The sequence below is a fragment of the Notamacropus eugenii genome, chromosome 1 (assembly GCF_028372415.1).
Source record: "Notamacropus eugenii isolate mMacEug1 chromosome 1, mMacEug1.pri_v2, whole genome shotgun sequence".
Classification (NCBI taxonomy): Eukaryota; Metazoa; Chordata; class Mammalia; order Diprotodontia; family Macropodidae; genus Notamacropus; species Notamacropus eugenii.
Window position 1 is genome coordinate 651,452,259 of NC_092872.1, and position 16,776 is coordinate 651,469,034.

The 16,776-nt window shown below is 35.0% G+C and overlaps 1 protein-coding gene across 1 annotated transcript in view; it reads right to left on the minus strand.

Annotated features, from left to right (window-relative positions):
• EML6 (EMAP like 6) overlaps window positions 1–16,776 on the minus strand; it is a 298,693-nt gene that overhangs the window by 99,851 nt on the left and 182,066 nt on the right. The window contains exons 7-14 of the mRNA XM_072635548.1: window positions 15,970–16,171; window positions 12,563–12,700; window positions 10,505–10,761; window positions 8,023–8,235; window positions 4,674–4,841; window positions 3,540–3,646; window positions 1,218–1,336; window positions 335–521 (exon numbers count right to left, since the gene is read on the minus strand). Coding sequence (XP_072491649.1) covers window positions 335–521; window positions 1,218–1,336; window positions 3,540–3,646; window positions 4,674–4,841; window positions 8,023–8,235; window positions 10,505–10,761; window positions 12,563–12,700; window positions 15,970–16,171 — 1,391 coding nt within the window. The remainder of the gene's footprint in view (window positions 1–334; window positions 522–1,217; window positions 1,337–3,539; window positions 3,647–4,673; window positions 4,842–8,022; window positions 8,236–10,504; window positions 10,762–12,562; window positions 12,701–15,969; window positions 16,172–16,776) is intronic.

Here is a 16,776-nt window from a genome sequence, read left to right on the forward strand (position 1 = left end):
CTTTGTCTCTCTATGTCTAAGTCAATGCCAATTTTTATGTCTCTGTTTCTGTCTGTCTGTCTATGTCTATGTGTCTACGTCTACCAGTATTTGGGATTAGGATATTCAATAAGGCTCTCACTAAATAAAAGTGCTTTTCATCTATCTATAACAATGAGATGATCAAACAGATATTCATTATGACTCATTTTCAGGTTCATATCTGTTAATAGCAAATTTCATAAAATCTAATATATAAGCTCAATCCAAAATGAAAGGCATTCCTTTTTTTTTTTTTTTTTTGAGGGTAAAGGGGAAAAATAATGCTCCAGGTCTGTGCAAGAAAGATATCTACCTGTCCAGTAGCTACATAGTCTTTCACTGGATGAATAGCTAGGCTGAGGATGTCATCATCATGTCCAAGATACAATCTTTGGGAGTGTTGCTGCCTATTGTACACAACAGCGACTGCCGCAATGTGGTAGACCACCTCTCCAGTTTGGGTGTAGAACAGATTATTTCTACAGTCGTAGCCTCTATAACTGGAACAAATATTTTGAAAAGTCCACAAAACACATAATTAATTGAACAGGAAAATAAATTGAGAAGCAATTCTCAAAAAGCATAGGCATCATATAAAATTATTACTGTCACCAGTGGAGCAGCATGTGTTTCCACCATTTGCCAGGAGGATATAAAAGGGAGATAGGCTACTGTCTAGCAATGGAGGGAAGAAATAGCTGCCCTAACGTTGAACATGCTTAACAAACATTGCCATGAAGGGCACAGATACAATAGAGGCAGAGAGCAAATGGAAGTAGTGGGGGTTAGGGGGAGGTAACTGCATAAGTATATTCTTCTCCCCTAGGGGAAAAGTATAACTGAAATATGAGAAATCCAGAGATGATTACATTTAACAGGGTAAAGTGATTTCAGAATCTGAGAAATTATTTCATCATGCCTTGGGTAGGTAACCTAAAGTTGGACTGAAGAAACTGGACATACCACAGTCTGAGGAAGCAGGATTTCCAAAGATATGAATAGAAGACACGGTCAAAACTACCATCTTTAAGAGTCAGGAAGATGACTGTGCATTACTCTACCATAGGTGAGGATGTTTATTATATGACACTGGCAGTGTATACATTCATGCCTTGAGTGGGTACAAGTAAAGAAATAAAAAATGAGGGAAAGAAAACAGAAAAGAGATGAGGGAAACCACAGGGGGGGCACCATACCCATGAATGAACTGTAGCTTCAAGCTGTCCTCTGGAGCTTTTTCTCTTTTAAGGAAGGGCACAGAATGGTTTTTCTCTTTACTTTGTTGTTTCAGCTGAGGTAGATCTTCTTTGTAAACCTTAAGGAAAAAGGGGAACTTTTAATTAAAAATCCTTTGTCTGGATTTATAAAGAATGATTTCTTTTTATTGTTATCAGGAAATTTTTATTTCTTCAAAACCATGTTTACTGAAATGATTTAAGGGACAGATATCTGCCAAGATGTAATCCTTGGCACTGATTGGCTCTCAGACTACTTGATTTGAAGTTTAATTTTTTTTCTCAGATATATTTTATTATGTACTTTGCTAATGGCAACTTATACTGAAAAGTACTGAATGTAATTACTAGCAAATTCTAAAATACAGTTATGAAAATGAACGAGTAAAGGATTACAAAGACAATTGTTTTATTGTCATAATAGAAAAGAGTTTTCAAGGAAACTCTCAATGGTTTTAATTAAAATGCCTGAGATTTGAAACTCATGAATCCAAGGAATGGAGTTCTCAGAATTTCACATTGAAATTATCTTCATTTTTATTTTTCTAATATGTTCTAAAAGGTCAATATTTGAGTTTTGGTATTAGATCTACTTAGCTTAAGCCCTTTGCCCAGATTCTGTATACTGCCCAAAGGTCAATTTGATGCCATTTATTTATTACTTATTGTGTGAGTACTGAAGTGAAAGCAAGATAACATTTTATATAAACTGATGATAAAATTTTATCAAATAAATGTTTCTAATCTATATGATATTCTGAATTCATTATATTTTTTCATTAAAAGAAACAAGGAGCATAAATAGATTGCTGATATCACTCAGGATTTGATTATAATCGTAAAAAAAAATAACCAGGCTAGTCATTCTTCTGCCACATCCAGAGTCAGTAATCTGAGTCAGGAAAGTTTGGAACAAGTCACACATTTGAATTTCTTTTGTTTGAGTCAACTCATCACAATCAACCTCTACTGGATATATGTCCATATACATTTGGTGCTTCATTCTTCCACACTATTAAATCTAGGTCAGAATACTGAACTGGAATCAGGAATTTAGATGCTACCACTCATTATTTGATGGGCTCAACCTTTCTGAGTCTAAAATTTTGACTAGGGTAAAATAGGGCAGTAAGTGGTGCAGTGGATAGAGCCCTGGGTATGGAGTCAGGAAGACTCAACTTCTTGAGTTCAAACTTGGCCTCAGCCACTTACTGTGTGACCCTGGGCAAGTCACTTAACCTTGTTTGTTTCCTCATGTGCTAAAAGAGCTGGAAAAGGAAATGGCAAACCAATCTAGTATGTTTGCCAAGAAAACCCCCAAAGGACTCATGAAGAGTTGGACATGTCTGAAAAACAACAAAATAGGGATGATAATCCCTAGACACTCAGGAATTTTGAATACGTATGTGAAATAATATGAGTTGTGTTTTGGAAATGAAAGCTAGATATTGATATGGAAATATACAAATACAATGCATTTTTTTCTACACTAATTTTGTGAATCTTTTACTTGAATTCTATTATAGTTGAGGAAACTAAGACAGAGGTTAAATGGTTTGCCCAGGGTTACCATAGCTGATAAGTGTCTAAGGCAACATTTGAATGTAGATTTTCCTGATTCCAGGCCCAGCACTGTACCTACTGTGCTATGTAGCTTCCTCAAAAAGATAAAAAGAGATCCTACTTTTATCAACATTTAAATAATGTTACAGATTCCTCTGGGTTCTATGCTTTCTCTCTCTTCTTTCTTTTTCACATTAAATATTTCTTTTGTTGAAAAAAGATCTATAACCAAAACACACTTAATTTGGGCATAACTTCCTAATATATCCATTAAAATAATTTTTAACTCTAGAGATCATGTATACTTTGTCTAGGATTTTACTCTAATGAAAAGATGATAGGAATCAGGGCAGGTCAGGATTATAGGTTACATTACAAACCACAAATGAACATGCTTCAAGACAAAATTGTACAAAGGTGATGCTTGGTTGTTATTGTTATTTTTAAACCTGGGGTTTGGGTTTTTTTTTCCAAATAAATATACCAAAGTAGATGCAGGAAAACCCAGGAGTGATGGGCTAATCCTTGAAATCTCTGTCTCACTTCCACGTTGATCCTAGTAAATTGCATGATATGACAAAACTTATTTTATTAAGTGAAAATAATAGACAGTATTTCTTAACTTCTTTCCTAACAATCCTAAGTATAAGGGCCAGACACTTTCTTTTTTTGCAATTGAGTTAAAGCCAGGGTAAATCATCTAATACCACCCCGACTGACCTGGCGTTCATAGTTGATTTGAGCTTCTTGCTCTATGTCTGAGTCCAGCTCTGGCACATCTGATAAATCCGAATCTGATTCTTCACTATATGAATCATTGCCACCCTCTGCAAAAACAAATAATGCTAATTATCAAATTGCATCTCCAAACTTAAAAAAAAATTAAATGGAATTTTAAGTAGAAACACTACAATAAAATTCTCCCAGTTGAGGAAAAAAAAGCTAGTAGACCAAAAAGAAAAAACTGTCATTTAAAGTAAAATCTTTAAACCTTGGTTCTTTAACATATTGCTAAGTTTTAGTTTCATTGCTCTGTAGTACCAATTTTATTTCAGGAGCTCTGAATCACTCCCCAAAACCAGAGTAGGCAAATTCACATATGACTATGAGCTAGAGACTCCAGGGGCCACAGGCTCCTTTTGATGGCTAGAAAATGACTTGGCTCTGGAAAAATGTAAGAATTTCAAGTCCAAGTAGATGGAAACAAACATGATAAGGTAGTCCAGCTTTGTAGTTCATAAAGTAACACCCTTTCTTCTTCTGTTTAAATACCTAATCTAGTGCCAGCAATGGCTTGTGGCCTAAGCTTACCACAGAATCGCTTCCAAAAGAACATTTCATCACTTTTTTTTCCCACTTTTATAGCCCATCTGTCTTGGTGATATCACAACAAACATAAATAAAGATGCATAAATCAGATTGCAACCAGTGCTTTGCTAGTCATCAAGTCCACCAAATATTCATATTATCATCACCACAAATTACACTAGTTCTAAGGCTAACTGGACATGGAGTGTTTGGTGGTTGTTCCTGACACTGACATTCCCTTCAGAAATGACATTCTTCATGACTCCCTTGTACTTGTAGCTTGGATATGGCATTAAATAAATATTTCTAAAATAATGGAAATAACTCATTGATTTGTAATAGTGATTCTCAAAGCTAGAAGCCTGTGTTTTTGTCTGTTTCTTGTTTTCTATTCTCCAGATTGATCAAAAATACTGTAGGAGTTGAATAATTAAAATACTTATTAATAAATGTTCATTGATGACTTTTTACATATTGCGCAAATGTTATAGCTTTTAAAAAAAATAGTGACATAAAACAAATGTTTTTAAAAAGTGACAAGTTTACCTGGGGGTGCTGAATCAAGGATACCATTGGTCACACCTTCTGGAATAAACCTCCACTGAAAAACCGAATGATCAGCACCTCCTGTACTCAATACCCACTGAAAATCATGTGACCAGCGAACATTCGTTACGTGAGCCGAATGGCCAACATACTTCCTAAATTTAGCTCCTGAAACAGACATATGGAAAAACACAGTTATGTAAATCGTAAGCTCATCAATCAAATTAAATGACAGCTACTCACTTGGAGGAAAAAAATCTTTACATATATTTGAAAGTAATTCTGCCAAGAAGATAACTGATGTTCAAATTAATACCAAAGGATGAGTAGTTTAATAGATTCTATCCAGCAGGCAAAATAATGATATTGATTTTATTCAACAAAGAATATGGATTTGTGAAAGTGAAAGGATACAGAAGTGGGTGAAATCCTGTCTGATGAAGAAGCTGGATTTCAGCAAAGCATTTCACAATCGTTCATGGTATTCTTGTGGAAAAGATGGAGATGGGTGAGCTAGTCAGTTATGTGACTTTACAATAGGGGTGAATGGCCAGAACCAAAGAATAGTTCATTGAAAGCGCCATGTTACCTTGGAAAAGAGTCTGCCTCTGTGCTGCTTAACATTTTTATCAAAGACAAATAAAGGTACAAAGTAGCACTGACTGATTATGGGAGGAAATAATGACAATAATACTGATCATAGACAACTAGAGAATTCATACAATAATAACCTTAATGATGACTGCAATCATTTATGTGAGCTGCTTGTGTTGCCTCTAGGGTAATGTAGGCTTCCTAAGGATAAATAACTGTTTCTTATTTTGCTTTTGTATCCCCTGGCAAGGATTTCAGATGTGCTGACAATACCAAGCCAGAGGGAAGAGCTGACATATTGGAAGACAGCAAGGATCCGAAAAGATCTTGACACACTAGAGAACTGGGCTGATTATAATAAGATGAAATTCAATAGGGATAAATGCATTACACTTGGGTTAAAAAAAATCAACTTCACAAATACAAGATGGAGAGGCAATTGTTGAAAAAGATCTGGGGCTTTTAGTGGATAACAAGCTCAAGGTGAGTCAACAATGTGATATAGTTGTCCCCCAAACTAATGCTTCATTAAGAAAAGCAATGAGTTCAGAACCAAAGATACGCTAGTGCCATCCTACTTTGCCCTGGTCAGGCTAAATCTAGAATAATGTGTTTAACGCTTTGTGCCACAGTTCTGAAAGGACATTGATGATGGAAGAAGGTCTAAGGAAGGAAAGCTAAGTTGCTGAAGGACCTGGATATCCTGCCATAGAAGAACTAATTGAAGAAATGGATTGTAGATGTATAGCCCAGAGAAGACTAACAGTGGATAGAATAGTTATTTTCAAGTATTTGAAGGACTGCCATATGAAAGAGATATTAGACTCATTCTATTTCATCACAGGTAGCAAGTTGAAGAGGCAGTTTAGGCTTGATGTAAGGAAAAGCATCTAATAATAAGAACAGTTCCAAAATGGAAAGGGCTCTTTTGGGAAACAGTAGATTCCCCCTCACTGGAGGACTTCAAGCAAAGGCTGGAGGACCAGTTGCTGGGCATTTTTGTAGTGAGGGTTATTGTTCAGATATGTGTTGGATTCAATGGTCCCTGAGGTCCCCACCAACTCTGAGACTGTGTAATTGTGTACATCTGTTCTTGTCAGCAAGTTGGGCATTTTGGAAAGTGTTCATTCTTCCCACAGTTTCAGTGACATTTAATTATAAGACTGCCAATGTGTTGAAAGGTTCTTAGTGAATTTTAAGGAATTAAGAAGTTCCCAAGCTGCCTGACTTACATTCTGAACCTAATTTACTCATCTAGTAGGATCTAGCCTATCAGATGAAATTTGGAATTTGGTCAAATTTTTTTCAGTATGTTAAAGTTTTCTTCTGTCTTCATCCTAGTATTCTGTGAAATTGATGTCCATTTGTCAGTCAGTCACAGGAGCAGTTATATTATTTGTGATGCGTAAGCACTGCTTTAATATAAGGTTGCTGTTTTTTTTAGCAGCTTTTAGTTGCAAAAAGCTTAATGAAAAATGCATTTGTGATTCTTAATCCTTGGTCAATTTTTTTAAAAAAAAAAGTCATGTGAAAAATCACTCAGCCAGTAGTGACTAATTCTCCCAAGATGAGATTTTAGGTCACTTAACTGAAAATTCTCAGAAAAGTCATATTTAAGCAATACTAATGATCATGAAGAATATTTATCCATGCACAATAAACAATCAAGGCAATTATTTGGCAAATTGGTATAAAAACCTACATCTGTCTAAAACAGAGTAATGTTGCCTTGATCTTTTCCTAGAGCTCAAGATATTGAATGTGGACCCTTACTGCACATGGATCCATGATTTATATATAGCACTGATTTTAGCATGCATTCAATCAAATGCATCAAATAATACAACACAACATAATTTCTAGACTTTAGTAAGAGAGCTTTGCATGCATTTACTCTGCATTTTTCATAATGTAATAGGAGTTTGAAAACTGACTGACATCCAAGGATTTCTGGTTCAGTGTTTCCTTGTGACTGTTGCAGCTCAGCTCTTATAGTCTCTTCCTTTCTCTCAGTCTGCCCTCTTGTGGTCTTGTGTGTATCCCCTTAAGAACTCCTAGGTGTGACTCAAATCCACCTCATGGCTCAAAGATTGCAATTATCCCCAAAGGTTCTTAGGTCTTGTCTCTCTGAACTGCAGAGCACAGAAAATAGTCTCATAGAGTCAGAGTTACTAGGGACCTCAGAGCTCATATATTCCAACCAACTCATTTGATAGACGAGGCAAGTAAGGGCCAGAAAGAAATGATTTTTCCAGAGACACACAGATAATAAGTGGCAGATCCCAGATTCCTAAATCCAATGCTCTTTGTACTACACTAGGCTGTCTCTCTCTTTCAAAGATAATAAGCAGAAGGGCCTAAAGACATTTTGTAATGAGAGGGGAATTTATGACAGAAAATAAAAGGGATTTACTTCATAATGTGAAAATTTAAATTAGGCTTTTGAATTATAAACCGGTCAGTGACAACTCTGGTTTGAATCCTTATGTCTTTATGTGCAGAGCCATTAAGAACATTTTCAGATACGTTGAGCAGTGAGTATTCATTCAGTAGGTACAGGACAGATATACAACAAATTTCATTTTTGTGATTTTAAAGGATAAATATTAGAAAAAAAAGATCAGTGGTTCTCATGAATTGGTCCCAAGAACAGAATGTCTTAGTTGTCATGCATAGATATTATCTGTATGACATGGTAAAAAGCCAACAAAATATTAAGCTTTGCTTCCTTGGATGCAAAATTATAGTTTCTTACCTTTCTTTAGACAAGGAAATTTAAATAATTTAACCAGTCCAAAGTCATCTCCAGTGACTAGCACTGAACTGTTGTAATTAGCATCTACTGAGTTGATATCAGTAATATCATTATATTTGGGCCAAATGCCACTCACTTCCGGCCCAATCACGCAGGTCCAGGCAGTCCAGTGAATCCCTTTGATTTCCTCTTTACTTGTTAAAGGTTTTCCAGCTGAAAAGAATGAATCCACTAGCTAATTATTTCAATAAAAAGCCATAATTTTGATTTCATTAATGTATATTTTTGTCTCTTAAGGGCTCTTAAGGACTTGAAAAACTTTTCTATTTCAGCAATCCAAGAAAATATAGGAATCCAATTCCTTTATATGTTAATGAAGTTTTTTTTTCCTTCTGTTATAGAAGAAAGCATCTGTAAGCATCTACCCAGCACTCAGCGCAGGGTCTGGCAATTAATAAATGTTTATTTTTTTTTGATTGATCGATGAATATGTATTCTAGATAAGGAAAGTAGACATCTGTCATAATACTAAACGTCCAAATCTAATTAGCATCATCATTCAAAAATAGATGGCATAACAATTTGTCATAATAATGAAGCTGATTTTGTTGAATTATGTGTCTTTCCAGTTATAGTTAGCAAAAAATACTACTTTTAAAAAAAAATTAAGTTTATTTGAGAGGCAGTATGGTATGGTGGTTTGAGAGTGGGACTTGAAGTCAGGAAAGCCCTTGGTTCAACTCCTGCTTCTATCATCTACTATTGTGTGACCACTTAACTTCTGTGAGCCTCAATTTTCTCTTCTGTAAAATGGGGATAAAATTCTCTCTTAACTACCCTACAGGGTTGTCATGAAATATTCACTCTCTCTCTCTACCTATATACATATATATATACATATACATATATTATGTGCATATCTAATACACACATAATCATATACACATACACAGATATATATCTATATAATTTCAGCAATTATTAGCTTTTTCATGCTCCCTGAGTAACAGAATTTTAAGAAGTGATTAACAGACTAAGGTGATTTAGATAATCAAGAAATTACCAGAAGTTAAGATTCAGACTCATACAAATGAGTCCTTTAAATAAATTTGCCCCCTTAAATTTAAACATTGCTCAAGGAAAGATATTTTATTTTCCATTATACATATGTTTTAACATGAGGCAATTAAATATTAGTTGTATATGTACACCTTATAATACCCACGCCATATTCTGGTTCTGGTATAGCATACCCCCACCACCAAATGAGTACTCTTTCAGCTGATTCATTTCATCAAATAATTATATTTTTTTAAAAGCTTCTAATTATGAAGAACATACATAGAACTAAAAGGCAGACTAGGAATGAGATCAACTAGGTGGTTCTATATTGACCTGAGGTTATTCCATATTAGTGAAATCAGTTAGTTATTTCCCCTAGAGGACCTTGTGTTGGCCAAGTTCCTCATTAAGATTAGCAGAAATCGATTTCCCTGCTCCCTCACTAAATAGCTGTGTAACCAAAGGCAAGTCACTTAACTTCCCTGAGCATTTGATCCCTCATCAGTAAAATGGCAAAAGTCCTTTCTCAATCTCTCAGGCTTGCTGTAGGGAACATGGATGATAGATTAACATGAATTACTCTATCCATGCAAGTTGCTGCTATTTTTTTAAAAAGTATTTTATTTTCAATTCATGGAACAAAACAAGCATTTCCATAACACAGTGCAATAAAAAAAGATGATTGTATATGAAACTGCAATTCTACTATGTACACCTCTCTATTCCCTCCAAATATCCGACAGTTATCATGTAAATTTCTTTTTTTCTTTTTTCTTCCTTCCCTTCCCTTCCCCACCCCCACCTTAGAGATGGCTACCAGTAGATACAAATATATATAATTATATATGCATAACTATATATTTATGTACACATGTACACATATACATATACGTACACGTATATTATATATGTATACTTATATATGCATATATAATATGTATAGTTATATGTGTAATTATTCTATACATTATCAGTTTTCTCTAGTATCTTTCTTCGTATGTCCTTTATTTTAATTTGTGTATTTATAATAGTCAAAATGACTTAGTCACTCAAAGTTGTTCTTAAAACAATATTGCTCCATGCAGTCTGTTATCATTTATATCATAGTGACACTCTCAATGATTTACAGTAATTAAATTTATAGTACTTAAAACCAGATAATTTAAAAACTTGAGCTAATTTCTTACTGTATTCCTACTTCCTAACTATTTGTGAGAGAGAATGACAAAGTAAAATTAACTGGTCTTATCCATCCTACCCATATTTTGGAGGAGATACTAATGAGTAAATAAATGAGCAAAAAGGCAAGTAGCAGGATAGAGAAAAAAGGAGAAACAAAGGGCATGGGAACTTACAACATGGGTCATCAACTCTTTAATAGATGAGAAGGGTTTGCATAGTCATTTCTGGCATTACTTACATGGCATCTTGTAGAATAACCGTTCTCCTGCACCATCATTGGTTTGTAAGTATTTACTATCCATAGACCAGTCAATGTGTGTAATAAAACTAAAAGATTTGTTACATTCTCCAATTTTTTTATATCGTTGAGCCACAGCATAGATATCCACTGGGCCGTCATTGGACCCTACTGCAAGATAAGAACCATCCGGAGAAAATTTCATTTCATGAATTACTTCCTTTCGATCTTTGATATGAACCACTTCTGTCATATCTCTGTAAGAGTAAGGAAATAAATAATCCTGTAAGTTGGCAAACCCAAATATATTTTTAAAAAACATTCACATTTTTAAAAAACATTCACACAGAGAAAGGACCTTTAAATGAGAAAGAAGTTTTCAGAGATGTAAGGACTTTGAGGAAAGGTATTGAAGGACTTCCTTGAAAATGTCTAACTTAAAAAAAACTAATAATAAAGACTTTAAACCATCACTTACATTTTAAATCAGTGAAAATTAAACCATTTTGTTTTAATGTTCAACTGTATAATGCTTTCCCATAAAATTATTCATTTACAAATAGCAAATTTGTTTTGACCTTGCAGAATTATCTGATTTGAAAAAAATTCCACAGGTAATGGAAAAATACCAGTAGACAGTAGACACAAAAGTAATCTGTCTTTTAAAACTTTAGGAGTATGCAGACAGCATTGCTTAAACTGGATGGCATAGCACTACTGTTTTAAAAATTCATAAAATATACAAAAAGAACCCCCCCCCCCAAAAGAAGGAAATTGCTTCCAAAATGTTGAATTATGTTCAATGCAACAATCTTATAGACATTTAATCAATATATAAGAAATATTATTATAATATAGACACTGAATTATCTGAATTACTTCTATACTCTGATCATATTTGAATAAGTTTCTACTCTCCCTCAAAACTTCAACAATGTTGCTTTCTTCCATATTAAACATATTATGATTGACAAGTGCCCCTTGAGTCAGACAAAGACTCTTCCATCAAAACTAAAAAGACCTGCATAAACAACATGCCAAATATTTTCTTCAACTGACTAGCTTTCTGCAAGTGTCATTATTCATTCTGATCAAAATTAATTGCTATCATAAGTGGATATTTTGGAATATCTTTGCTTAGAAAATCCATCGAATAGAAAATTTTGGTTAATTAACCCCACAATTCTTTCACACATCATGAATCAGAGAAAGAGAATGTTGCATACCAATTCAATAGTGAGTTAATTGTAACGCATAATGAGAATTTAATGCAATAAAGTGTGCCAAGATTCATTTAGACAGTGTGGGGTGTGGGAAGTGATGGAGGATTTTGCTTTATAGCATTATCTATGTGTACAATAGCATGAAGTAGTAACTTGCAGCTAGTACATGCAAATAACAGAAAAAGAGCAAGATCCAAAAGACTCAGTCTTCTTCAACATGATTCGATGGAATCTTCTCATCCAAAAGTGATCAAAAATAAAATTTAACTCACATTTAACCCTCAAGTCAGCTATATTGCTACCATATCCAAACTGCTCCTGTCTGTTCCACAAACGTGACATTCTGTCTCTCAGTTCCAGGCATATTCTCTGGCTGTCCTCTGTGCCTGGAATGCTCTCCTTCCTCTTCTCAACTATTGACCTCCCTGGGCATTCTTTTAGTCCCAAATCAAATCCTACCTTCTACAGAAAGCCTTCTGACTCCTCTTAATTGCAATGTTTTTTCTCATGTAATGCATCTCCTATTGCTTTGTACACATTTGTTTGCATGCTGTCTCTCCCAATAGATTGGAAGCAATTTAAAGGTGGGGACTATCTTTTACCTTCCTTTGTATCCCCAGCACGGTGCATGGCACATAATACGTATTTGATAAATGTTTATTGAATGAATAAATGAAATCCTTTCCTAATGGAATTTTGGATTTTTTCTTGACTCTAGTATACTATTCTATTCAAATATATTGGTACTTTAAAAATTTAGGTACTTAAGCTTAAGTACTAGGAAAAAAAATCTTAATTTTTTAAAATGAGCACCATCATGAATTCTTAGATGTACCTGACTCGGAGGACAATGAAAGACCCGTCTTTCATTCCCAGTGCTAACTGAGATCCATCTGGGCTGAACGATACACTGCGTACTGCTTCTTCCATATTACAGCGGGCAATCAAGGCGTGATCAGCAAGGCTCCACAATCTAAGCATAAGAGCAAAGTCAACTCATCCCTTCTCAGTACCAAATTTCTAAAATCATTGACCTACCCCAAAATTCAGAAAATCATGGATCTACCCAAAAGTTAGAAACTTTATCTAAATTACATTCACAGCAAGTAACTTCATTCCTACTTCCTGCAGTATAGTTCTCCCATCAGTTTCCTTCCTTCCTTTCTGTAAATCAATGTGACAGGCGGAATATCCCTCAGGATTTCTGCAAGTCATTTTCACCACTTGAAAAATCTTTTTTGTTAGACAACACTGACAGAGAATTTGAGATGCCTGTATAAATAAGTCACATGCACTACATACAATATTTTTATTTCTCTTTGGAAATACAAAATTACTATTTTGGGGGGCAAAGGATCCATATATAACCAAATACTAAGTACTTAAAATAGGAATTCTTAAACTTTTTTATGTCATGGCCCCTTTCAGTAGTCTGATGTAGACCCCCTCTCAGCATATTTTTTGAATGTATAAAATTATATGCATAGAATTACAGAGGGAATCAATTATTGAAATGCAGTTGTCAAAATGTTAAAAAATTTAAAAAGTTCACAATGAGAAACTATGACTTAAAGGAACAAAAGTATAAAAAGTGGATGAGTAGTGTTTGGATTTAGATTAGGCTTCTGTTTATTTGGACACATGTTGATTGAAATGTATATAGGTCTTATTTAAAACACCTTAAAGAGGAAACACTTTTAAGATGGGGAGCATGGCTCATAATTTAATCATGCTTATGTAAGAATTTTACTGAAAGGAATAATGACATGCCTATCAAAAATAGTTTCAAGCCTGACTGTAGAAAGTCCTATACTCATAATTATCAACAAAATCTTGGTGAATAGCTCCCTGGAAGCTAGTCATTGACTAGTCTATTCAAAGAGAGTTGGTGTAACCACACTGGCAAATTAGCAAAGGTACTTTTCAATGGAGGCTGAACTCAAGGTGCCAATAAAGCTAATGTATAGCTTTCATCAGTGACAGACACAGGCTTATCAATTCAAGTCAAAGAACTTAGTTCTAGACTATTTGGGATAATGTGGGAACCAAGAACTGAACATATAATATTTAAGCATACAAATATAATTTACCTACAGTGACATTTGCCTCCTGGCCTGTTATTAGCAATCTACAGTACAACTTCTGTTACACTTAGGCCAAAGACATTGTCTATAAGGAGAGAAGAGTTTTTTATTGAGTAGTTTACAAATCACCAATGGGAAAGGATAGAGTGACTGAGAGGAGGGGTGGGGAAGACATAAAAAAACAAAATTATTCCTACCCAAGTTCCCATGAATAACAAGAGTCAATTCAACATCTCAGTACAGGCAATGTAGAGGAAAGGATAACAATTCACTCACATCAAAGTTTCTTTAAGTGTGTTTTGCCATCCTAAATTACTGTGGGTGTCTTGATTACAGCATGGGAGACATGCTATTACTAACAGGCCTTTGGCTGTGTACTTAATCAAGTCTGTGCTGGTCCACTTTCTCAGAAATTTTGGTGTTATCTGTATTATCCTTGTTTGAAATTCATAATCTTGGGCATTTTGAGATGAGCCCAAAGGGTTACTTCAATGCTTTAAGCACTCTAGTAGTATTGTTTTAGGTAGGAAAAATAGAAAAACAGGGGAAATGAAACAATTTGAGAAAGGGGACCATAAGCAAATCACACATTCAGTTTATCTTTGAACCCACAAAATAAAGGCACTAACTCTACATTTGAACTGTAGGAACTGATAAGATTTTGGTGTTCTGTAGAGACTGTGAAGATATTTCAATGAGCATACTGTTAGTGCCTTCAAGAGTTCACATTAGATGCAGACTGGTAGAAAGAGGCAGTGATCACAAATGCAACTTACACTGTCTTATGCCAGATGACAGGGAGAGAGATAGAGAGAGAGACAGAGAGAGAGAGAGAGAGAGACAGAGACAGACAGACAGAGAGAGAGACAGAGAGAGAGAAAGACAGACAGACAGACAGACAGAGAGACAGAGAGAGATATCTGGAGTAAGGAAGACCCCAAATCAAACCTGGCCTCAGTCTTTTCCTAGCTATCTGATCCAGGTCAGCCACTTAATCCGTCTGCCTTCTTTTCCTCATCTATAAAAGGGAGATAATAACAGCACCTACCTCCCATTTTATCTTGCTAATAAGATCAAATAAGATAAATTTGTAAAATGATTTGCAAACCATAAAGTGCTATATAAAAACTATCTGATATTACTTGCTCTCAATTTTAGGACAATGTACAGAGTCATACATGCTAATTAATTAATAGAAGCAAATGCTTTGTGTGTGCTGGAGAACACTTTTAAGATTAAAGTCCTAAGGGATGATGAATGAGAAAGGAGGCTCTACTTGAAGTGTGCATTGAGATAAAATTGGAACCCATTAATTACTCTGAGACACATCATGGCATAGCAAAAGTCCAAGAGAAAAATATGGTTATGTCAGAGCATTAGCTCAATGCTGTCAACAAGAAAGAAAGCTGGATTTCAACCTATGATATGTCTACTTTAGATCAGAGCTGACCCAAAGGGTGTCTGGGGTGACCTAGAGCTGGCAGAGACAATTGTAAATTGTATGAAATTTCAGTGTGAACATCTGTATCTTGGAAACTACAAATCAGGGCTTGATTTATTTTTTTGTAGACTGTCTAGACTTAAGAAAATGCCAGAGAAAGGGATAATAAAGCAATTTAAACTTAGAAGTGTGACATTAATTTTTAGATAATTGGTTGTTTACTGGCACATTTACCAGTACATTTTTATGTTGAGTTGTTTTCAGTCACGTCAGACTCTGTGACCCCATTCAGGGTTTTCTTGGCAGAGATACTGGAGTGGTTTGCCATTTCCTTCTCTAGCTCAGTTTTGACAGATGAGAAACAAGTGACTTACAGCTAGTAAGAGGCTGGGGCAGAATTTGAACTCAGGTCTTCCTGACTCCAGATCTGCAACTCTATCCACTGCATCACTTAGATGGTGCCCAACCCTGGTTTTAAATGACTGAATTGAATAAACCTTCACTTGAGAGTGAAATCCAAAGAGTTATATTCAAAAGAAAGGCAACTGAAACCAGCAAAAAGCATATTATTCTTGAATTGGCAATCTTAATATCTGCATCTGTAGATTTAAGTTTGCATTTCTTCTTAAGGAAATGAAAGATAAGAGGCAATGAAGCTGAGAATCAAAAGGGACCATGTGGTAGAACTGAGAAGGTGAGAGTCAGGAGCAGCCTTACCGGACGGATCGATCATCACTGCCTGTAACAGCTAAAGGTTTCTTGGGATGGACAGCCAGGGCCCAGAGCTCCCCTTCACAATGACCTTGCATGATCAACATCGGCTTATCTCTTTCTCTCACTATCACTTCAAATATTTCACTGTCCTGTGTACCTGCTAAAAGTCGATCTGCTTTCCAGCAAACACTACGGATGGACAAACCTGCAAGAGAAGAAGATAGTTTTACTCTGGTTGCAAAGAGAAGTCAAAATGAAATATACCTAACGTTAAAAGCACATCCTATATTGAGCAAGAATCACTCTAGTGGGGATAAGCAATCCAGAGCCATAACTGGGAGAATAGAAGGGCCTAAAATTCTTTTAGAAGGAGGACCCTATTTAGATAGCCACTTAAAGACTTTCCTGACTTTGAAAAGAGTTTTCTTTTTTGAAAACATTTTCTTTTTGTTCTGATGACTAATCTATTATTGTTACAAAAAACTTGTGTCTGGTTCCTTTTCTGACTTGAGATAGCTATAAGTTTTTACAAAATGTATTAGTCCATCATAAATTGAAGGTTAGCCAAAGATGATGGGAAGTCCTTTTTTGTAAAAACCCAATGTTCTTTTAAGTCATTTCCTTATTATTTTCTATGAAAATGAAGAATTATTTACAACATGAGGATATTAACATTGTTTTAATAAGGTATACACGGGAGATACTATAGCATAGCTTATTATCATTTCAGGCAGGTTTAGCATGAATTTTATTGAACCATATTATCATTTTGATGGGTAAACAGATGTATTGTGTCCCAGAAATATGCAA